Source organism: Podarcis filfolensis, assembly GCF_964270895.1.
Source record: "Podarcis filfolensis genome assembly, chromosome: 8".
In the NCBI taxonomy this organism is placed as follows: Eukaryota; Metazoa; Chordata; class Lepidosauria; order Squamata; family Lacertidae; genus Podarcis; species Podarcis filfolensis.
The window spans coordinates 74043458-74067544 of record NC_139611.1 but is presented as its reverse complement, the minus strand read 5'-3'; the positions used below and the strand labels follow the sequence as shown (position 1 = coordinate 74067544).

At 44.8% G+C, this 24087-nt stretch overlaps 1 protein-coding gene across 8 annotated transcripts in view; it reads left to right on the top strand.

The window, feature by feature from the left end:
- The first annotated feature begins 3376 nt into the window (after window positions 1-3376).
- The window catches only part of LOC310768692 (sialic acid-binding Ig-like lectin 13), a 31530-nt gene continuing 10819 nt past the window's right edge, over window positions 3377-24087 (top strand). For 4 of the 8 annotated variants that reach the window (XR_014551368.1, XM_083627334.1, XM_083627332.1 and 1 more), the window contains exons 1-9: window positions 3410-3484; window positions 5909-6005; window positions 8809-8924; window positions 9244-9621; window positions 11542-11826; window positions 13492-13539; window positions 15702-15959; window positions 18212-18508; window positions 22700-22802. Coding sequence is in view for 6 of the 8 variants with exons in the window: in XM_083627334.1 (XP_083483460.1) it covers window positions 5983-6005; window positions 8809-8924; window positions 9244-9621; window positions 11542-11826; window positions 13492-13539; window positions 15702-15959; window positions 18212-18508; window positions 22700-22802 (1508 nt within the window). In the remaining 2 variants the exon portion in view is untranslated. Of the gene's footprint in view, window positions 3485-5908; window positions 6006-8808; window positions 8925-9243; window positions 9622-11541; window positions 11827-13491; window positions 13540-15701; window positions 15960-18211; window positions 18509-22699; window positions 22803-24087 lie in introns of all 8 variants that reach the window. The other 4 variants (XR_014551367.1, XM_083627335.1, XM_083627333.1 and 1 more) reach the window with 1 other exon arrangement.

Here is a 24087-nt window from a genome sequence, read left to right as displayed (position 1 = left end):
ATATGAATGCCCACACCAACCTCCCGTCCCCCACACCACTGGGTCTTCTATGACTTGAAAGGAAATTCTGCAGAATTTCAGAACATGTTGGACAGTGGGAAGATTTTGGGAGGACTGGCAATGGGGGGGGGGGGCACTTAGCCTCCTTGGATGAACCATAATCCTCAGGCTCACAGATTTCATTTTGTTAAAGAGTAAGTTTCTAGCATTTGTAGAACCTGAGACATGAGACAGAAAAGGTACAGCATGACTAAGCCGCTTCTGGCGAAACCAAAGAAGTGCACAGAAATGCCATTTACCTTCCCACCGGAGCAGTACCTATTTATCTACTTGCACTTTGACGTGCTTTCGAACTGCAGGAGCAGGGACCGAGCAACGGGAGCTCACTCTGTTGTGGGGATTCGAATCGCCAACCTTCTGATCGGCAAGCCCAAGAGGCTCAGTGGTTTAGACCACAGGCTCACCCTATTCATACCCAGGATTTGTGAGCACAGAGACAATGGGGAGGCTGTTCCCATTTCCATCCAAACCGCAGAGGAATATTTGAGGTCACTGAAAGAGTCAAAATGGCTTTAGGACTGTTTTCCTGTGCTGTTTCAGACATGTGGTTTATGTATTTATGTATGTGTTTGCCTGGTACATTTATGAACATTTATTTTATATTTTAGACCTTATAATTCTTATAACAGTCTATATTATTACATGCACACAATAGACTCCTTGGGGAAGGGCCATGGCTGAGTGGTAGAGAAACAGGCTTTGTATCTATGGATGAAGTGCGGTATACAAATTTAATAAATAATAATAAGATTATTTCAAAACGACGGTAATTCCTTGCTTTAGGAGTACTTCTAGAACAGCAGGTCTATATGACACAGACCCCATCCCAAGGTATCTGGATAAATAGCTCACTGACCATGTAAGAGTTTTCAAAACTATTTGGGCAAAGATGGGCAGCTCAACAAGAACACGTGGCAGGAAAATTATATGGAGCACTCAAATGTTAATGAGTTTCTTCCAAGCAAAAGGTTATAATTTCATCCCTGCTGTGCTTGACGTTTTTAAGGTTAAACCTTCAGTTCAATAATTTTATGGGATTCAGATTTGGGCTGAAGCCAATTCATGCCCACTGGAAGTTGTACAGTCTGAATTCTTTAGGCAATTTTTCTCTGAACCAGGATACGTTTTGAATGCATACTTGTGATTTAAAGACCAACTAAGTTAGTTCTTGGTATGAGCTTTCGTGTGCATGCACACTTCTTCAGATACCTGAAGATACCTAGGTATCTGAAGAAGTGTGCATGCACACGAAAGCTCATACCAAGAACTAACTTAGTTGGTCTTTAAGGTGCTACTGGAAGGAAAAATTTTTTTTGTTTTGACTATGGCAGACCAACACGGCTACCTATCTGTACTTGTGATTTGACACAGATCTCCCCTCCATTTTCACCCAGGCCTGGCTCAGGACATTTAAAGATAGATACTGAATGGCTTCCTTCCTTTATTTCTGCTTCATTTGCATGAAATCAGCTGGATGAAAGCCATCGGTTTAAGATTAGGCCCTTTGGACTTTTCACTATAACAGTTAACTAAGCTGAGGTCTCAGGGAAGCAAAAGATGTAAGGAGACAATGTCTATTTGATAATGAACAACAACCAGCCTGCAATGAGAAAACTGTGCCCCTGGTATGATTGTTTTCCAACTTCTCTATACAATGGCATCTCATCTACAGCATCTAACTATTCTAAAATATTGAAGAGCTCTCTCAGGTTCGTGGTTTTAATATGCCGCTCTCAGCAGTACTTGAGGGCTGTTTTAAGAGAACTCCTTTTCAGAATTGCATGTGTTCATGCAGAGATGGTAATACTGAAATACCAGCTCCTGTATTGCTGTTTTGCTCCTTTTGCAGAGATTTGTGTGGAGAGTTAATCACCCCATTATCATCATCTCACCCGTGGTGTTCAGTCGATTCTTTATGTGACTTTTCTCCTTGCAGATCCAGATAAGCCGGTGACTGCAAAGACTGCAAATTTTCTAGCGGCAGCTGTTAAAATAAGGGCCACAACGATGCTCTCTGAGTTTTAATGTGTGTAATTTTTAATTTAATGTTGCAGATGAATTTGCCTATTTGGGCTCATCTATGTCACTTTGCACACAAATCGCAATGGCTGGGGGCTGGATGGAAATGCCTTTGAAAAACAAAGTGAAATCAGACAGATTAATCTAGTTCGGCAGGGGGCAATTTTAATCAAGACCAGGGGGGTTAAATTCTCCTCTCTATGTGCCACCATCCCATACCCTGATCATGTTCCCCTGCTCCACAGTCACTATTTAAGAAGAACTGAAATCTTGACATATTCAGTGTAATTATGCATTAAACATCACATCTCCTAGGGTTGCCATATGTCAGGAATTTATTGGACATAGCCGGAATACTGCAATTGGAAGCAGTGTCTGGGCAGAAATCGCTCAAAATGTCCAAGAAAATTTGGATGTATGGTAACCCGTGTTGGCAGTGTCGTTTCTAGCGATTTCCCCTAAAAATTCCATTTTTGCCAAAAAAGTTCAACAACAACAACAACAAAACTTTTGTCTTCGGATTTTCACTTTTTGAAATATGGCGACCCTATTCTAGACTGGCCGTAAGCCTTCTCACAACCCAAGTCACAGCAATGTCCTCTTAAACCCATTGATGTGGGGGTGCGGAGGGCAAGGTGAATAAACTGTCTTTTCCCCTTTCGCATAAACTTTTGCTTAAATTGTAGTGTTTCCTTTTTCTCTCTGCATTCCCTCTGAATAGATATTGCATTTCCTGTCTTTTCCCAGCATAGTATCCATCTCTGCTCCCCTCGGTTCATTATCACTTGGCACACAACTGCAGGAGTGAGACGGCCTTCAGACGAAGACCAGGAGGCTTCAAAGCAGAAGAGAAACAGTAACTCAAGTGTAACGGTCTCTGTAATTTAGATCATAGAATCGTGGAGTTGTAGAGTTGGAAGGGACCCTAAGGAACATCTAGTCCAACCCCTGCAATACAGGAATATGTAGCTGTCCCATACAGGGATCGAACCTGCAACTTTGGTGTTATCAGCACCACGCTCCAACCAACTCAGGACAGGTTAAAAAGACATTTTCCGGGCTTTTCAGAATATACACCGGTTGCCAAAACACTTGGGAATGTATCTGCCACAAGGAGAGTCTTGCCCCCCCTGCCCCAGATCCATTTGAGACAAATCCTGCATCACTGATGCTCCATCCCCAGTGACCCATTGCTTGCCCAACCCATCATCACATATTTCACTATTCATGGCCCATCGGCTTTGCAAAACTGATTGCAAAGCATAACCACTTCTGCTTTTTGCAGGTATTTATTCTGGCAAACCTTCTCCCCTGCGTTGCTATTCTGATCAGAGAGCAGGGCAGGCTCATTGGCAGAAGGACTCCTGGCGAGAGTTTGGGTGAACACTACTGCCATTGTAAGCAGGTAAGAATACTTTTCTTCTTGTTGAATACAAAATTCAGCCAAAACATAAGAAGCTTTAGAAACCATCGTTTTCAGAGGGCTGAGACCAAAAGGACTTTGGAAGTACAGAATGTTGGCTGTGTTTAACTCTTATTGAATTTGCTTTCTTATTCCTAACGTCATTTCTTTTCTTAATTAGTGGTGGTTCTTCAGCTTAGTCAGGTCGGATATCTCAGCGCTTAAGCCTGTTAGTTGTTTTGGAATTTCCTGGTTATATGACAAGCAATTTCATAATGTCGCAAAAGAGGCCTGTCTTGTTGTATGACACTCCTGCCCTCTCACTAGAGGGAATCCTATTGAATGATATTTTCATTTGGACTCATGCCCTTGCTGTTAAGTATACGCAGGGTTTATAAATCACACAGGATTCTGTACCACAGATAATGCTGAAGAGTTTTGTGTAACTGACCCCCACCTCTACCCCACCTGTAAGAATAGGAAGTGTGCAGATCTATTTTGATTAATAGTACTGAAACAGGTTTAGAGACAGATCTAATTTTGGGGGGGAAACTCAGGTGGCAGTTTTGAAATCTCTCACATGTATAATTGCAGAACTTTGAAATGCCCACAAAGAACTTTATGTTCTAGGAAGAGTGTTGTGTGGTTTGAGTTGGCTGTATGGCATTTACAGTACAACCCAAGCAGGCTTACTCAACTTCCGTTTAATGAGACTTAAGTCTATGATCCATTCGCATTTCTCTAGGCGCATGTCCCCACAAAGGTTTACTGTTCCGCATAGATGTGCACAGGGATGCTGTGGGTTGTATCTGACAATAGTCCTACTCAGATAAGACCCTGGAGTCAAAGGGTTCAAATCTATTAATTCTGATCAACTTACTCTGAGTAGGACCAACAAGGGATACAGTGCTGTGTATGGAATTGCTGCACAACAGGGAAATGAATGGTAAGGAGAGGAATTTGAATGGGCAAATTAAGCTTGCTTTATGAGAAGGCATTTTGGGGTGTTTGTCTTAATAACCTATCACTCTGGTTCCTCTCTGCTTTCCTGTATAATATGGAGAGAGAGAGAGAGAGAGAGAGAGAGAGAGAGAGAGAGAGAGAGAGAGAGAGGAATTATGGGAGTTCCCAGACTGGTTGTTTATTGGACACTCAGGCTATGCTTGCCCAGAGCTTGCATGTTGCTGGAGGTTCTGTGACATCACCAGTTTACAGAGCATTGATCCTGATCTGTCCGGGCAACAGTTACATGGCATGGCCAGCAAAAGTTTGTCAACCTGCACTTTCCAGTTTCAATTACCCATCACTTTTCCATGGGACTTTTGTGCTGTTTGTATGCACTATATTTGGTTGTTATCCCACGTTTTCTAGCGCAACGATTCCTTCGCTTTTCTCATCACAAAAAGGCGAAGGAATCTTTGCAATGGAAAATGTGGGATAATGATCAAATGTGATGCACACAAACAGCTCATCTGCAAGTGCCCTTTGACTAGGAATGTTGACATTCCTTCACCTGACCCCCAGGGGCATCTAATAGTGGCAGCCTGCTCTGTGACTGCATTGGGGGCGCTTTAGTATTACAAAACCCAAAAAGTCAGGGCAAGAAGACAATATTGGTTTATAAAACTATATGTGCTGTGGAGAAAGTGACTAGAGAATTTTTCTTTTCACAATGCACATAGTTAAACTATGAGGTTCGCTACCCCAAGATGTGGTGATGATCACCAGCTTCAATGGCGTACTCTTAAACATTTTGTGAATCTAACAGGAGAAAAAACTTTTTTTAAAAAAAAAACCACACCAAAAACGTTTCTTCTCTAGAACGGTGAATTGTCAGTTCTGTTGTTACCCCGATGCATGTTCTTTGTACTTCTGTCCATTTACTGTATTTATTTTCCCCGATTTGAACTATATCATTCTAATTTTCTTGAGTCAAAATGAGAGTACCCCTCAACATTTTTTAAAGAAAAAAAACAAACCACTGGCTTTAAAAGTGAAATGGGCAAATTTATGGATAAGCCTATCAGTGGCTGCTAGGCATGTTGTCAGTTTGTATCTGGACCCAGTTGAAGCTCCACACGTTCGTGTTTAAAGCCCTTCATGACTTTGACCTGAAAGACTTCTTCCTTCCCTACAGACCCTCTTAGCTCTGAAGAGCAAGGAAGGGAGCCATCTTGGTTGTTCCACCATCCTCAGAAGCTCAGGGTGGTGGTGGCCCAGGAGAGGGCATTTTTGGTGGTGGCCCCTAAGTTGTGAAACTCCCTCCCCAGAGCTGCCTCTGGCACCTTCATTATTACAGCTTTCTTCGAATGCTGAAGAGGCCCCTGTTTACCCTGGCTTTTGACACCTGAGGTGTATATTTCTAGGATCCACCTTATTTCTGAGTTTTAAGTGGATTAAAAACTGTTTTTAATCTTGTGTTTTAAGGCTGCAACTTAGCCTTGAATGCCGGTTGCTGGAGAGCAACAGTGGGCGTCGGCATTTGCACTCACATCCTGCTTATGGGTTTGCCAACGGCATCTGGGTGGCCACTGTGAGAAACAGGAAGGTGGAGAAGCATCCACTGGTCTGATCCAGAATATGACTCAGTGATTTCTCCACCACTTTCAATCACTTTCTATCATGTACAGCCACAGAAGAGCATTGGGTGCGCTTTAGGTCAATTTCTCCAGTAGGAACTACTTGGTGTGGTTCAGATGTTGTAATATTTAGTTCTCTCAGTTCAATAATGCATACACTCCAACATTTATCTGATGAAAATAGGGACATCCTGAATAATAATGATAACAACAACAAAACTGTGGTACCTCGGTTTTTGGACGTCTCCATTGCCAAACGTTTCGGTTTTCAAACACCAAAAACCTGGAAGTAAATGCTTCCATTTTCGAACTCACCTCGGAAGTCGAACAACTTCCGCTGCGTATATCAGTTGTTTTTCACAATTCTATCTATTGAATTGGCAGACCGCACCTCAGTTTTCGAACGCTTTGGAAATCAGTATTCTGGAATGGATTATGTTCAAAAACGGAGGTACCACTGTACTTTTATTATTTATCACTCATCTACAGTGGTACCTCTGGTTACATACTTAATTCGTCCTGGAGGTCCGTTCTTAACCTGAAACTGTTCTTAACCTGAGGTACCACTTTAGCTAATGGGGCCTCCTGCTGCTGCTGCGCTGCCGGAGCACGATTTCTTTTCTCATCCTGAAGCAAAGTTCTTAACCCAAGGTACTATTTCTGGGTTAGCGGAGTCTGTAAACTGAAGCGTATGTAACCTGAAGCGTATGTAACCCAAGGTACCACTGTATATGACTGGTTGTTTATTGATCACACATGATATGTTTGCCCAGCGCTTGCATGTTGCTGGAGGTTCTGTGACATCACCAGTTTACAGAGCATTGATCCTGATACATCTGGGCAACAGTCACATGGCATTGCCAGCTAAAGGTTGTCATCTTGCACTTTCCAGTTTCAATTACCCATCACTTTTCCATGGGACTTTTGTGCTGTTTGTATGCACCATAACTGGTCATTATCCCACGTTTTCTAACACAACGATTCCTTCACTTTTTTCATCACAAAAAGGCAAAGGAATCTTTGCAATGGAAAATGTGGGATAACAACCAAATATGATGTGCACAAACAGCCCATCTGCAAGTGCCCTTTGACTAGGAATGTTGACATTCCTTCACCTGACCCCCAGGGGCATCTAATAGTGGCTGCCTGCTTTGTGACTTTGTAAATAAGAATAATAGTAGTAGTAGCAGTAGTAGTAGTAATAATAATACAGTGGCACCTTGGTTCTCAAACTTAATCTGTTCTGGAAATCCAAAGCGTTCCAAAACCAAGGTGTGTTTTCCCATAGAAAGTAATGCAAAATGAATTAATCCGTTCCAGATTTTAAAAACAACCCCTAAAACAGCAATTTAACATGAATTTTATGATCTAATGAGAACATTAATACATAAAATGAAAGCAATAATCAATGTACTAAAGTATAAAATAAATAAGACAGTCTTGTAGATGATAAAAATTAAAATTATTTTTTATTCTTACCTGCACTGATGATAGCCATCGTTTGGATGGGGGGCTTTTATCCATTTCCGCACACAATTAATCAACCAGTAGCTGAACTGGGTTCCACACAGTCACAAAAACAAATTAACCTTAAAAGCCTCAAAAACAAAAACACAAAATAAATAGCAAAAACAAAAGCGCCAAACTTAATCCATTCCGGAAGTCAGTTTGACTTCCGAAATGATCGAAAACCAAGGCGCAGCTTCTGATTGGTGAAGGTGCCCCAGAAACAATAGCCGACAGCCACATCGATATTCGACTTCCAAAAAACGTTTGAAAACCAGAACACTCATTTCTGGGTTTTCGGCATTTGAAAACCAAGGTGTTTGAGTACCAAGGCATTTGAGAACCAAGGTACCACTGTAATAATAATAATAATAATAATAATAATAATAATAATAATACTTCTGTAATTTATCCCTCATCTAACGGACTGGGTTGCCAATGAGGCTTTTACTGGGTTATTGTAATTGAAAACTAATAAAAATTATTATATGAAAATGGGATCACGTGTGACTTTTCCAGAGAGCACAATGAGCACAAATCATCATAAATGCACGGGGGGGGGGGAGGATGTCTGGAGGGGCCCTGAAAAATATACTCTCCTCATTGTCTTCTGACATATGAACCAGAGAAGTTATTTGTGTGTTGTGTATCAAAGACACTTATGGGTGATTTAAATCTTTCAAATAAAGGAGTCAATAATTCAATGTGGCAGCACCTAGGCTTTGGCACTCCTTGCCTGATAGAATCATAAAATCCCAGAGTTGGAAGGGACCCGGAGGGTCATCTAGTCCAACCCCCTGCAATGCAGGAATTTCAGCTAAAGCATTCAGGACAGAGGGCCACCTGACTTCTGCTTAAAGACCTCCAAGGATAGAGAGTCTACAACCTCTCCGGGGAAGTGTATTCCACTGTCCAAAAGCTCTTACTTAGGGCTGGCAACATCTGGTATTAGATGCCCACTAAAACCTTTGTTGTTGTTGTTGTTGCAGCAAGTCTATCCAGACTCATAATAATAAGTTACACATCTTCGTTTTTAACTTTTTGCTCACACCATCTGTGTAATATTGATAACTATTTTATATTACTTTATCCACACTCCTTAGATATCATCATCATTAAGTGCTTTATATTTTTCTATGTAGAAATAAAATCATTAAAACAGGCTGAGAGTGGCATAGTTCCTAAATTATTCAAAAGCAGACCCATTCTTTCTGAACTCACTTTTCCTGCTTGTTCTTTCAGTTTCTTGGGCTCCTTTCCAGCAGAGGGACAAAGAGCTTTTGGAAGGAGACGCAAGATGAGTTATCCCCTTGGAGCCTTCATTTTCGGACTGCTTTCAACCTGCCTGCATTGGGAAGGTAAAGAGAAGACTGAAAGGGCAGAGCTATGGGGACAACGCAGAGGGCTCATCCATGCTTCCTCTAGTCCCGCTTCTTCTTGCCAGGAAAAGCTGCTCTTTAGCACTCAATTGGAGCATGTGGCAATTCGAGTTTTCTCTGGATTGATGTTTGCTCCCATTTAGCACTAAAGAGTGGGAAAGGAGCAGGGCAAGTGGAAATGTGGAGGAACCCAGAGTCTACACCCTGAAATATCCAGTCTTTTCCAGTAATGGGGGACAGGGAGGAGTGGGTGTTCTGGAATAGGCTGATGGAGTTTCTTATTGTCTCCTCCACACAGGTGCTCACTGCCTTCCAGGGTACAACCTGACGGTCCCCCCTGAAGTGAGAGTACAGGAGGGGTTCTGTGTCGTCATCCCCTGCAAATTCACTTACCCAGCATCGACTGACACCAGTGGTGTTGAATTGCACGGATATTGGTATACTGTAGGCAGCAGAACTTACAATGAACTAGTGGCCACCAATGATAGGAATAAATATATAGAACATTTCGCTCGCAATCGCTTCCTTCTGTCGGGGGACTTGCAACAAGGAGACTGTTCCCTCACCATCAACAATACCCGCAAAAGATCCGATGAAAGAGGATACTATTTCAGAGTAGAGAAAGGCACAATAAAATTTAGCTACTCAGATTTACCTACATTAGTGAAAGTGGCAGGTGAGTGGCTGGAAGGATGCCTGGCTCTCTGCTGTCTGTCTGTCTGTCTGCTCCTGAGCCTTTGGGTGAAGGAACCTGTCTCAGCACTCTTGCCCTCACCACCAACACGGCCAGAGTGACCTTGCCCTGCCTTGGAGCCAAGCAGGGCCGCACTGTGGTGCCTGCCCATTCAGGCAGGGGGAGCCCGGCCAGACGAACTGGCACTTGTTGGGTGCAAAGAAGGTGTCTGGCACCCCCAGTGTGGCCCAGTGCTGTGCTGCTCTCTGCAAGCATTGGTATCACCTACGCTGGGAGTGAAGCACCAGAAAATTAAAATCTGCTGTGTATGAACCGACACATCTACCTGTGCTTAAACCCCCCAATTAATCTAACCTGTTACGACAGCTTGGGAAAACACTTGGCTTTGCAAGAATTTTCTTTATTTCTTCCAGAGTACTGGAAAAAGCCCTTGAGATTTTGAACATTGTTGGCTGTTATACAGTTGTACCTTGGTTCTGGAATGCCTTGTGACTTGGGCGTTTTGGCTCCCAAATGCCGCAAACCTGGAAGTGAGTGTTCTGGTTTGCAAACGTTCTTTGGAACCTGAATGTCCGATGCAGCTTCTGAATGTTTTGGAAGTTGAACAGACTTCCGGAACAGATTCTGTCCAACTTCCGAGGTACCACTGTATTCTAATGGATCATGGAATATTGCTTTATTTTATATAAGTTAGGGTTGCCATATGTCCGGGATTTGGTCATCAGAAACAGTGCCCAGGCAGAAATCACTGGAACGTCTGGGGGGGGGGGGGGAAAGCTGTGTCGGAAGTGTATATTTTGTTGAATTTTCTTAAAAATAGCTCAACAACTTTGACAAAGTTTCACTTCCTGAAATATGGCAACCCCAATAAAAGTTGTTAGTTTTAAAGTTACGTTCTTATTATGACTTTTTTTTCCATTGGATCAGATTATTAGGTGTGTGATCTTTGCTGTCTACTTTGTTGTTTCTTCAGCTTGTAAACTGCCTTGCGTATAGTAATATAGAAAGTACACAAATTAAAAATGAAAATGAAATGGAACAGAGAGCTCACACCCACTTCTGTCTTTCCCATGCCTGGAAAGCATGTATCTGAGTGGTTTTCTGCTTGTTCCATATTTTCTAGAAGGGCTCTGAGCGGCTTTGCCTTGACCCCACCACTCCCCCCCCGAAAGCATGCTCTTCTGCATTAAATCAGAACAAAGGGCAATCTGGGGACAACCCGCTTGCCATTTGCTCTGAATCAGTGCTGAATAGTGGGTTTTCCCGGGAGAAAGTGGGGGGGGGGAACGCAGGTGTGGATGAGCTCAAATGATCACTGAAAAAAGACTGACTCTCCATGTTGGTGCATCCCTCAGCCTATTCTTTTGCCCATGGAATTAGCAAAGCTCCTTTCCCCACTCATCACTTATCAGCCCCCATTTCCATGCCCCTTTTCTTGCTCAAAATACCCCACATTGCCATAAAGGTGCTCAGAATTCCAGAGCTGTGCAGGTAAGGATGCATGTCAAGTCTCCAACAGAACTAATATAGCAAAGGATCATGGCTTTAAAGAGCAACAACAAATTATCAGAAACCCATTACAGTGGTACCTCGGGTTACATACGCTTCAGGTTACAGACTCCGCTAACCCAGAAATAGTACCTTGGGTTAAGAACTTTGCTTCAGGATGAGAACAGAAATTGTGGTCCGGCGGTGCGGCAGCAGCAGGAGGCCCCATTAGCTGAAGTGGTGCTTCAGGTTAAGAACAGTTTCAGGTTAAGAACGGACATCCGGAATGAATTAAGTACTTAACCCGAGGTACCACTGTATCTCTTTTTCTGAAGTGATGCCAATGGCCATCACAAATATAAGGCTGGTTGAGGTTGCTATTTACTTATGCATCTTCTTTCTCCATAAATCTAGAGAAACCTGAAATACAGATACCGGGAAAGCTTCGGGCAGGACATCCAGTGAATATCAGTTGTACAACCCCAGGAAGTTGTTCTTCGCAGGTGGACGTCACCTGGGGAGGCGTTTCTGTAGCCAACACATCGAGGGCCACAAGCGAGCAGACAAATGAAATCAAGGTTTACGGTACCTTCATACCCTCAATTGCAGACCATGGCCAGAATCTCATCTGCAATGCCAGCTACAACCAAGGGACCCATCCTGTGCAAACAGAGGAGAGGATCCAGTTGGACGTCAGCTGTGAGTGACTCTGGGTGTTGTTGTTGTTGTTGCTGCTGCTGCTGCTGCTGCCATTTTAAACACGAAACTTCTAATCTAGCTGAGCTGGAACTGAAGCGACTTGGGGAAAAGACTTGTTAAGGAAACTCTAGCTCAATTGTGCCTAGAAGAGTTGTGGGCCATGACGCTCACTCTCTTTTTTTTTTTAATATTTTTTATTAAGCGGTTTTTATAACCACACAAACATAACATAAATACAACAAATACATAAACAAACAAAAACAAAAACAAAACAGAAAAAGAAAACGAGTACCATTTCATATCTTAATTTCTTAAACCTTTCTTCCCCGACTTCCTCATGCCTCCCTTTTCTGTATTCCAGGTTCTAATCAATTACTTCAGCAAATCTTCCCTTGTTTTAATTTAAATTTAAGCTAATCTTCCTTATTCTCCTTGTCTTAACATGACGCTCACTCTCTTGCCTCTGAGGGCAGGTCCGTTGTCTGGCTTTTGCCCCTGGGCACCCCTTTTGTGGGGGACCTTTTCCTCTTGTTATGTTTCAGGAAGAGTGAGGCCACCCAAGACAGCCCAGTGTGCTTAACTATGAGTTAATTACAGTCACGAGCTAATTCAAGGCAAAACTATGAAGCAGACAATCTGAGGCAAGGCTAGAGAAGCACAAAGCGTTAGCGTGTATCTCAGTTTGTCATTTGAGGCTGGCTCCTCCTGTGTCCATTACTTGGTGGAACAGCAACTGGCTATTGCCTGGAAACAGTGTGGTCTCCTTTGGATCAATGGGCTGCAAAAGTGGGGTAGAGCAACTTGAGTTCAGTAGGGCAGGCATGGAGCATTCTGCAATAGAAAACTACTGATGCTGAAAAACGCAGGAAGACACAACATTGCCATCAGGGCTGGCTTTGCCACAGGTATGGGCAACCTGCAGCCCCCCAGATGTTGGTGGCATCTAGCTACCTTTAGCCCAACCAGCATGACCAGTGGTGAGGAATGGTGGGAGATGGAGTCCATAAAAATCTGGAAGGCCACAGGATCCCTATGCCTCCTCTATAGTGCCTATGACACATTTGGGGGTATTAAAAGTACCCCACTTTATATTACAAGGCTCACCATAACTTTCAGCTGGAAGGAACAGAATGCTGGAGAAGCTCACTTTTTTGGTCTTCTAAACCAGCAATGCCATCCATATGCAAAGTACCGGACAGGAAAATGGCAATGGATGGCCATCTGTCACAGGTGATTTAGCTGAGATTCCTGCATTGCAGGGGGTTGGCCCATATGACCCTTGGGTCCCCTTCCAACTCTAAGACTCTATGATTCTAACTGGTGTTGGTCATCTGTTGCAGAGAGGGGAACCACCAGCCCACCCAGGTTGACTACAACTCCCATCAGCCCCAGCCACCATGGCAGATGCTTAGGAATGATGGGAAGTGCAGTGTGACATCTGGAAGGCATCAGGTTCTCCATCTCTGTGCAATGATGATCAGAGGACAAAGTGGCAAAACCTTGACTGGGTGGGCAGGTGAAGCAGGTTGGATGTGGCCCCCAAAACTACTTACAGAGAAAGATACCTGTGAATGCAATATCCTAGGATTAGAATCTCTCCCTGCCTTTGCTAAATCCCCACTTGACAGGGCCACTCCCTCACAGGGCTTGTGCTTCCCTTTACAGACCCACCGATGCTGTGGTTCAGTGGGATACGTGAACGTCCTGGTGGAAGTAAGTATTTTACGTATTTGTTATACAGACCATGAAAATAAAAATGGCTGCCTAAGCCACGGTAGCCACAGTTCCTTGGAGCAAGCAGCATTAAATGTATGTGAGTCTATTTGTGTGTGGATTTTGTTTGTTTTCAAAGCACGGACTCTTCAATGGATAAGTGTCAGGATGCTGTCAGCGGCTGTTGGCTGGTTGCCCAGGAAAGTACAAAGACGAGAAAAAGTTTCTTGCAGTCCTTTTTTATTTCAATCTTTACATAGTGAGGCTATAGAACCCAGCCTCTTGGATGATGGCATTGTCCCAAATGAATCTCCAACCCCCCACCTCTCCCACTTCCTCCTTCGTCATCATCACCATCACCTCCTCTATGTGTGATGCTAAGTGCCCTCTGTCTTCGAGCTCTTTGCTCTCCTACTTTCAAGGCTCACCAGGTTCTGGGAGATGGTGGGTCTGGAATGCTTGCTTTCATATATATATATATATATATATATATATATATATATATATATATAATATTAGTTTTTTAACATACCATTTTCAACAATTATTAAACATAATTTTATATCTTATACAATTTTTTTTTACTTCCATCAATCACATCTGAAAATTTTCCAATCTTTTCACTTAATATACATTTCTTACTTTCAGTATTACATTTAACTAATGTCTCTCTTCCTTCTCTTCTTTGCAATATTTCATATATTTCTCCTTACAAAACTTCTTGTAGTCCTACTAGCGTAATTTGTTGATTACAGTTGCTCTTCAAATAGTTCATATATTTCTTGCAATCCTCTGTGAATCTCTGGTCCCACAGGTTTCGAATCCTTCCTGCCATTTCATCCAGTTCTGCGTAGTCCATTAATTTTGGGGTCTGGAATGCTTTCTAGTGACAATATGTCAGCCAGCTGCTGCTGCGGCTCTGTCTCCTCCTCCTCTCCCATTATTTCCCAACTTTCCCCCTCATCTGCCTCTGAGCTGCAACCTCCCTCAAACCCCTGTTGTAAATATATACTGTCTTCCTCTTCCTCCTCCCTGGAAGGGTCAGGATGGGGAGGCAATCTCCACAACTCCTCATCCTCTGCCCAGTCCCCAACAATAAGGTTCTGCCAGTGGCAGACCTTGGCATCTCAAATTTCGGTGGTGTTCTGTGTGCCAAAATCCGACACACACACACACACCGCCTCTCACCTTCACTTGGATGTCATAGCTGCATCACCTACTGTGGTCCCCTGGAAGCTCAGTGCTCAGTACAACCGCACTGGTCACGTTCCTCTAGATCCACCTTTGGTTGCGTACCTTGAAAGCAAACACTGCCCAGTAAATAAGATGTTACACTTGAGGAGCAAGAGAGAGAGATGCTTTGCCCCAAGGCAGGCATATGTCCCTAGTCGAGCACTGAGACCACCTTGGGGAGCAGCATTACTGCTCCCACATGGATCAGAAGCACCACCAGTGCCATTTTCCTAGAAAAAGAGGTGCCGGAACTCACAATGAACATTCTCTTAGAATGGCAATGGTGCCCACCTGAGAGGTGCCGGAACTGAGTTCTGGGGAGTTCCTCAGAAAAAGAGCCCTGAGCACCACTCATGTTAATGAGGAATCGTGTCTTCAGTTTTGTGGGCCCAACTCATCAGAACTTCCTCCCTGTGGAAACCAGATAGGCATCATCCCTGTTATATTTCAGGTGCCTGGTTCAAATGGTTTTTCTCCCAGTAGGCTTTGCTCCATGAATGTTGCTGTGATGTTTCAATCTCCTGATGTTTCAATCCCTCATGTTCAGTTTATGTTTTAGATGGTGTAAATATTGTATGCTTTTTATTTCGTTAACCACTTTGGGACCTAGATGGTGAAAAGTGGGATCTGAATTTTTAAAAAATAATTCAACTCTCACTTCTGACATGGATCCTTTGTTTGTCGTTGGGCGCTGCAAACACCCAGCCTTTGTTTCCTGTCTGCAAAATGGGGATTTAGAAGATTTGGCAGCCCAACCATTATTTGAAACATTGTCCTCCTCTGACAAGCAAGCTGCCATCTCTTTATTTTGTGTTGCATCTGGAGGTGGTTGGATAAGAAGTGTTTTCTTTGACTGGGATGGGAGGGCGGCCAGACCAGAAGCTTGATAACTGCCGTGGCATCCCACTGTCCTGTTTGGAATCTTGCAGGTCGGAGAAACTTCACAGATGCTTTCCATATCAAAGTCCAGGAAGGTGACTCCATCACGTTGTTCTGCGAGATAAAGAGCAACCCTTCAGCCAATGCGGCCTGGGTGACAAAATCACAAAAGACCACTGGTTGGCAATCCTCCGGAGCCAATATCCTGACAATTCCGAATGTGAAGCTGGCGGACAAAGGGGGATACAAATGCCGTGCATCAAACACAGAGGGCGAGACTGATGCCACCTTCCAGCTCTATGTAGCATGTAAGGAAGACAAAACTGGGGTTCATGCAGTGGGGTGTTGCTGAGAGATAAAATAAAACCTTTCAAGGAGATTCAGACATGGTAGAGGATATTGTTGGGAATGTTGGGGATGACTCTGGAACTCCTTGCTACAACTGGGCATTGTTGTGGCAAATATGGGGAATTAGCTAGGTATATTGCTGCAATATGGGGAATTAGCTAGGTATATTGAGGGACGCGGGTGGCGCTGTGAGTAAAAGCCTCAGCGCCTAGGGCTTGCCGATCGCAAGGTCAGCGGTTTGAATCCCCGCGGCGGGGTGCGCTCCCATTGCTCGGTCCCAGCGCCTGCCAACCTAGCAGTTCGAAAGCACCCCCGGGTGTGAGTAGATAAATAGGGACCGCTTACCAGCGGGAAGGTAAACGGCGTTTCCGTGTGCGGCTCTGGCTTGCCAGAGCAGCGATGTCACGCTGGCCACGTGACCCGGAAGTGTCTCCGGAAAGCGCTGGCCCCCAGCCTCTTGAGTGAGATGGGCGCACAACCCCAGAGTCTGTCAAGACTGGCCCCGTACGGGCAGGGGTACCTTTACCTTTACCTTTATTGCTGCAAAAGACATCAGGTTGCACCGGGAAACCTCTTCCTGCATGACTAGTGCTATTGGGATTTGCTCCTGTGCATTTCCCAGGCGATGGAATCACCCTTTGAATTTCCCGACTCCATGTCAGGAAGACTTCATACAGGCCTTGGTTACACACATACGGCTTGTCCACACTCCCGCTTGTCTCATGCCTAGAATACATGGGTCTGAGTGGTTTTCCGCTTGACCCATGCTTTGTAGGGACAGGTCTGAGTGCATACTCTCCCATGAAGATCAGTACGTGTGTCTTTGGATGCTGCGCTGCCACACAAGTTAGCTGGTTCGCACAGGAGCATCTTTGGGTGCCATGCTCGTGCAGGAGCCAGATGACTCTCATCAGAGCACAACAACGCTACAAGTGACCGCTGTAAGCACCAACTCACCCTTCTTCCAGAGCTTGGCGGCGGCACTAGAGAGGGTGGGAATGGGACATTCCAGGATCAAATCAGAAGCTGGGATGGCTTCTGTAATTCTGGGATGTGAAGGGGAAATTGCAACACTTGAAGGGCATGTGAGTGGTTTTCCCTTGGCCCTCTCCTTTCCAGGGAAAACCCATTCTTTAGTGCTAAATCGGAGCAAACGTCAATTCAGTGAAAACCCAAATTGCCGTTTGCTCCAATTGCGTGGTAAAGAGCTATTTCCCCCAGGGGAAGCAAAGGGACAAGAGTAAGTGTGGATTAGCCCAGAGGCTCTCTATTCCCACCGCACAGAAAAATCACAGGGCTCAGAGATCTGATTTTGCTTTCCTGGTCACATTTTGGGAATTACTGGCCTAGCAGAGGGAATTTGCCTCTCTTGATCTCAAATTGAAAAAGAAAAATAGCTGCTAGGGCCACAAATGCAGCCAGAGTGATGTATCTGGGCCAGAAACCATATCAAGATGGGTCCAGGATATGGATGGCTCAAGTTCATAAGTTTATTGTTCAAGTCAAAGGCCATGACAACCTTGTATTAAGCAATATTATTGATAAAATAATACAGAACATCCATCCATAATATAAAAAATCCATAATACAAAAAAGGCTTTTCAAAGTTCCTGAGCATTAAAAGGCAGTTTCCCTTGTGCATCTCTGACAACTCCAATTCTAACGTTATTTCTGCCTTTCAAAAATCCAGTTTGCCAACATCCATGATGTAAGAGAGAGAAGTTACCAGAGACACTAACAAACTCAAATCCATCTTCACTGTTAGAGCACATGCTTTGCATTCATAAAGTGGATCCCCAGGTTTTTCCTGAGAGCCATACCCACTGCTACAGCGTAGAGAGGATAGCCAACATGGTATACAGAGCCAAAAGACAATTGGGCTGCTGTTGGAACTACAGTGGTACCTCAGGTTACATACGCTTCAGGTTACAGACTCTGCTAACCCAGAAATAGTGCTTCAGGTTAAGAACTTTGCTTCAGGATGAGAACAGAAATTGTGCTCTGGCGGCGTGGCTGCAGCAGGAGGCCCCATTAGCTAAAGTGGTGCTTCAGGTTAAGAACAGTTTCAGTTTAAGAACAGACCTCCGGAACGAATTAAGTACTTAACCCGAGGTACCACTGTAATAGTCTGGCCTTCTTGGAGCAAGAGGAAACTAGAATAAGGGCTGGCACAAGATCCTGACACTGATCATTCTGTTTCATCCTTTTCCAGACAGCCCCAGGCCATGTGAACAGAATAATTCCCGATGCTGGAGAGATGACAATGGATTCCAGTGCAACTGTTCCATCTGCTCCTATCCTGCATCTACAATTCAGTGGCAAGTGAATGGGAAGAACTTGGAGGGGAACTACACTGATGAGACCATGAAGGTCACTTCCTGGAATAAGACAGAAGAAGTCACCAGCACTCTGCACTTGACAGGGAACTTGGATGGAGAGCAGCATATTGTCTGCCTTGGAACCAACCCCGGTGGACAGATTCCCTTGAAGTTCTTCGTGGCTAGTTCAGGTAAGTCTCTGGGATGCAGATTGGTCCAATAGAGTTACCTAAAGCCTTGCTTTAGATAGCAGCCACACTTAGGGTTGCCGTATTTCAAAAAGTAAAAACCAGGACACCCCGAAAGCCTTTGAAATCCTGGTCGTATGGCAGCCTAGGCACACTCACAAACTACATGAAGGCAGCCCTGTTTAGGGAAGCTTTTAATGTTTGATGTATTACAGTATTTTAATATTTCTTTTGGAAGCTGCCCAGAGTGGCTGGGGAAGCCCAGCCAGATGGGTGGGGTATAAATAATAAATTATTATTATTATTACATACAGGATTGCCAACTGATGCTTCGCTTAAACCCCAACTTTTGGAGGAAAAAGTGAAAACACCATATTTATTGAATACTTTTCAGATAGTCAAAGACCGCAGCAGAATTCTGTAGTAATGTGTGAGGGTGTTAACAAACATACAGGGCTTTTTTTCATCCAGAACTTACCGGAACTCAGATCCAGCATTTATCAGGACGGTAATAGATTGAGGACACAGAGCTGCTACAGATGAACTGTTTATGTAGCATTCATCCTGATTTGCTTACGGGAAGTTAACACAGTTAACTACACCCAGTTTTTATTGAGCATTTGCTCTTATTTGTTTATGGGGCACTGATAGGACAACAAGCCTTAGTCCTGATTTTCATGTGGGGCCTTGACACAGCTTTCTGTTAAATGTTTATCCACCCCACTCTGCTGGGTGCATTTCGCTATCAATTTCCCAACTGCAAAAAGTAGCCCGTTGTTTAAAAAGTGGGTTTGTTGCATTAGGGCACCAGAGAACCTTAACATGTTTTAATTGTGCAAAGCTACATTTCCAGTATGTGCTCAGATCCCTGTCCCAAAACAGTAGGTCTGGTTGCCCCTGCAGGTCTGGTTGCCCCTGCAATCCTTCCATAGAATGATAGAGCGATTGAATTAAGGTTACCTTTTGGTTGTACCCCCCCAACCCACCCCAAAGGAGCCAGCCAGAGCATGAAGACATAATCCAACTGTCCATTAAAGATAGGGTGATAGTAGCTTATTTCAATTCTGAGCGGCAATGAATTCCTACAAAGAGAGGCCTCAGGCTTTGGAATTGCTTGGCAGCTGCAACAACTGGCCTGGAAACTTACCTTTTCCCCACCTCTGTCTCAGTGGGCTGGGAAATGCACTCTGCACATGTTCAGAGGCACCCATTTCTTTACTCACACCCTGTGGCCTTGAAAGCAGCTCCTAGGGGCTGATCCCTGGCTGAAATGAAGCCCCAGCTTGTCACGTGCTTCAAAACGAGGCTTTTACGATCCACTCTCCAATCTCCTAAAGAGCTTTCGGCGTCTGGCCTGCAGGCAAACCCAAGTGCGGTTTTTATTAAGTGTATCTGTGTTAATAACTTTAATTTTAGAGATAAATGATTGCCATTAGAATAATTTAGTACTGAAGTATTAAAAGTTTATTATTTTCTTCTAATAGCCGGGGGGAGGGGAAGGGGGAGAGATTATCGCCAGTACTTCCATGTATTTATTTTTTAATTGAAGAGATAATGCCTTCGATCTTTTAAAATCATCACAATGATTTTAAGTGCTATTTTAATGGGGGATAATGCTGGCAATTACCGCTCATTTAATGCTAGACAGATCACTGGAAGATGCAGATGCATGTGGTGGATGCTGCTGTAGGAGAGCTGTCGCAACAGAGTGGCGGCCAAGATTGCAATCGGATGCTTATTTGGGTTTCCTGCATTGCAGGGGGTTGGACTAGATGACCGTTGGGGTCCCTTCCCACTTTACAATTCTATGACACCCCCTTCCTTCGTATGAACTCAATGGCACCTGCTTCTGAGTAGGCATGTGTAGAATTTCACTGGAAGAGGCGTGGGCCCCGAAGTTGGGGTGGGCACAGATGCATTAGCCAATAATGAAGAAGCGCATCTCTGCAAACGAGGGCATATTTGCATAAAATTCAGATATGTAAATTTCTATGCCTATCTGCAAATTTAGAGGGGATCTGTGATTTAAATAAAATACAATACATCTCACCATAGTTGGGAAGATGGATCCAGTGACTTGCATATCAGTTCACTCTGTTGTTTCTTGGGCAACTTCAAGGCAATACAATTTCAAGGCAATAAGGACTCCACTCTGTATCTGTGTAGGGTTTACTCCTCATACAGATGCAGTTGAAACTTTTCCCTGTTTAGGGAAGCTTTTAATGCTTGATGTTTTATCATGTTTTTAATATTCTGTTGAGAGCCGCAGAGAGTGGCTGGGGAAACCCAGCCAGATGGGCGGGGTATAAATAATATATTACTACTACTACAGGGATGCAGGTGGCGCTGTGGGTTAAACCACAGAGCCTAGGACTTGCCAATCAGAAGGTCGGTGGTTCGAATCCCCGTGACGGGGTGAGCTCCCGTTGCTTGGTCCCTGCTCCTGCCAACCTAGCACTTCAAAAGCACGTCAAAGTGCAAGTAGATAAATAGGTACCGCTCCGGCAGGAAGGTAAACGGTGTTTCTGTGCGCTGCTCTGGTTCGCTAGAAGTGGCTTAGTCATGCTGGCCACATGACCTGGAAGCTGTACGCCGTCTCCCTTGGCCAATAAAGTGAGATGAGCGCTGCAACCCCAGAGTCGGCCACGACTGGACCTAATGGTCAGGGGTCCCTTTACCTTTACCTTTACTACTACTACTACTATTTCGGAGAGAGTAAGAGGACATCTCCCTCCATGGTTTTTGAAGGCAACTGGCAACCTTAGGGGATTGCATGGCTCTGCTATCTACAAAGGGGAATTGCTTGGGGACTCCATTAGCCAGTGGAGGCTGTTTCATGGGGCATCTCTGGCATAGCCCCACCTAGCTCAGCTATTCCCTGCCTACCTGCTTCATTACGGACACTCAAATGGTTCTGCCTGTCATTGGTTCTGGCAACCCCCACTGTTGGGTTACGTGACTTGATGGGCACCAGCCGCTGCTGGCAGGGGCATTGCAAGGGGTGTGGGGGTGTGTGTGGTCCACCTCGGGTGTCATGCCTGGGTGTGTGTGACAAAATCCTCTCCGGTGGATTGTCGTGGTGGCGCTCGCACCCCTGATGGGTGGATTTTCACAATTGGTGCAATTGTTGTCGTGAAAATTCGCCCGCTGATTGTGCAAATATGCCCAATGATCAGACTGGCACCCCCTGGCGGGTAGCATTCACACCCTCCAGCAGACAGTGCTCGCATCCCTGGTGGACAGTTTTATGCGATCGCCCAGGGGTAGGCAACCTAAGGCCTGGGGGCCAGATGCGGCCCAATTGCCTTTTCAATCCGGCCTGCGGACGGTCAGGGAATTGGTGTGATTTTACATGAGTAGAATGTGTCCTTTTATTTAAAATGCACCTCTGGGTTATTTGTGGAGCTTGCCTGGTGTTTTTACATGAGTAGACTGTGTGATTTTATTTAAAATTCACCTCTGGATTATTTGTGGGGCATAGGAATTCGTTCAACCTGCCCCCCCCAAAAAAAGATAGTCCGGCCCACCATATGGTCTGAGGGACGGTAGACTGGCCCACGGCTGAAAAAGGTTGCTGAACCCTGCGATCGCCTATGGGCGGTTGGCTTTTTGTGGGTGGCGCTGACACAGTGTTATGTGATCATCGGTCGGATTTGCGACCCCTGCGGGCGTATCTGTTTCACGGCCAACCCTCCCTAAAAAAAGGTCAACAACTTTAGGGTACCATCCCTGAAAAAAAGCTCACTGGGAAAATTTTTGTACCGGGTATCACCTGACCTTGCTACGCCTCTGGCTGCTGGTTACCACCACTGCCTTCCTCCCTCCTTAGCTTTTTAGCACCTTCCTGCCATGGCTGCAGCAATGCTTCCCTTTGCTGGAAGCCACAGGAGGGGAGAGAGTTCTTGTGCTCAGGTCCTCCTTCCCAGATTCCCAGAGGCATCTGGGTGGCCAATGTGAGAGCAGGATCCTGACTGGGCAATTGTCCTGTTCCAGCAATACTCTTTTGATGTCCTTAGCATTTTCTGCCTGAGGCACTGGCCTCATTCTGCCTATTGATAGCCCTGGGTTCTCTTAGCTCTTTGGGACAAACAGAATGAAGTCACTTCAAACGTTGGGTTGAGATGTGGGGTGGGTGGGTATGGAGAAGCTGGTTTTCTGTGGCTTCACCAGACCTGTTCTCCTCTGAACCAACAGGAGACTCTCTGAAAAGGAACCTAATCAGCGGCGTAATGGGTGCCCTCGTCATGTTGGCTGTCGTCATGCTGATTGTTATCATCGTCGTTCTGATTTCCAGAAGGTAAGTAACAGTTAGCATCTGTCTGTTTCCGTAGTACTTGAGGAGAGCGGAGTCACTTTTGCGCTGGACGTTGATGGAGAGGAAGGCTCCACCTGGAGTGAATTTTTTGGTTCGGTACTATGTTCTGCAGGAGGGAGGGCCCAATGCTGTCGTTGGCAGTATGTTGAAACGTCAACACCAATGTTGTGGCTGAGCAGACTCCAAGCCAATCACCGCCTTGCACCTTCATGGAAGGTGGATGGCGGTGGTGCTTTTTTGGCTTGCAAAAAACTGTGTGTTTATGCTGGCCTACTCTGCAGAGCTTTCCAGACACTCATCTTTCCTCCGGGAGACCGATCAGGCATGACACAGCCGCTTGGTGTCACCCTAGCAAGTGCCGCTGTTGCTGGCAAATGACTATTGTCCAGCAATCAGTCTGCTGATTTGAAGCCTGGGAATTGTCAGGTTTTTGCAGCGGCCATTGGGGTGCACAGGTGGGGAGGAGCGTGAGCTCTCAGCCCAGGAGGTCAGGAAGCATGTAAAATAGCCCAGATTAGGCAGGTATCTGGTCCCAGAGCCAACGGCTGCTCTATTCCCCATCCCTGGGTTAGTGTGTGTGCATGGAATACATTCTGTTATTACAGTTTTGCTATTATTTCCTTGGCTTTTCATTAGTTGGGTTTGCTAGCCTTTGTTAGGAATTTGTGCATATTTAAAGACGGGGCAAAATGTTAGTCAACAAAAGTAATGCACGTAATATATAAATGTGCTTTTTTTTGTACTGGTATGTGGGCTCCGAAGAACTGCCCATAAGGGAGCATGAATAATAATAATATTAATAATAATAATAATAATAATAATAATAATAATAATAATAATACCCCACCCATCTGGCTGGTTTAAATATGAGGTTCCCAACCCCTCGTGCAAAGAGTTTGCGCTATACTGAAGCACATGGGAAGCACAGCATTTGGGAACATATGGGATCCTGGGGCTACCTTTGAAGGTGATCCAGAAACTGCAATTAATCCAGAATGCGGCAGCTGGACTGGTGACTGGGAGTGACCGCCGGGACCACATAAAAGAATGGCTGGGGAAAATCAGCCAGATGGGTGGGGCATAAATAATAAATTATTATTACTATTATTATTAACCTCCATAAGACATTGGACACCACTTCCCATCACCCCTGACCACTGGCCATGCGAGAAACATTGGGAGGGCCACAGACACCCCTTCCCTGTGAATGGGTTTCCCCCTCATAAAATTAGCCATGGTGGGGAGAAAGTTGGTTGGCTTTCTCTCT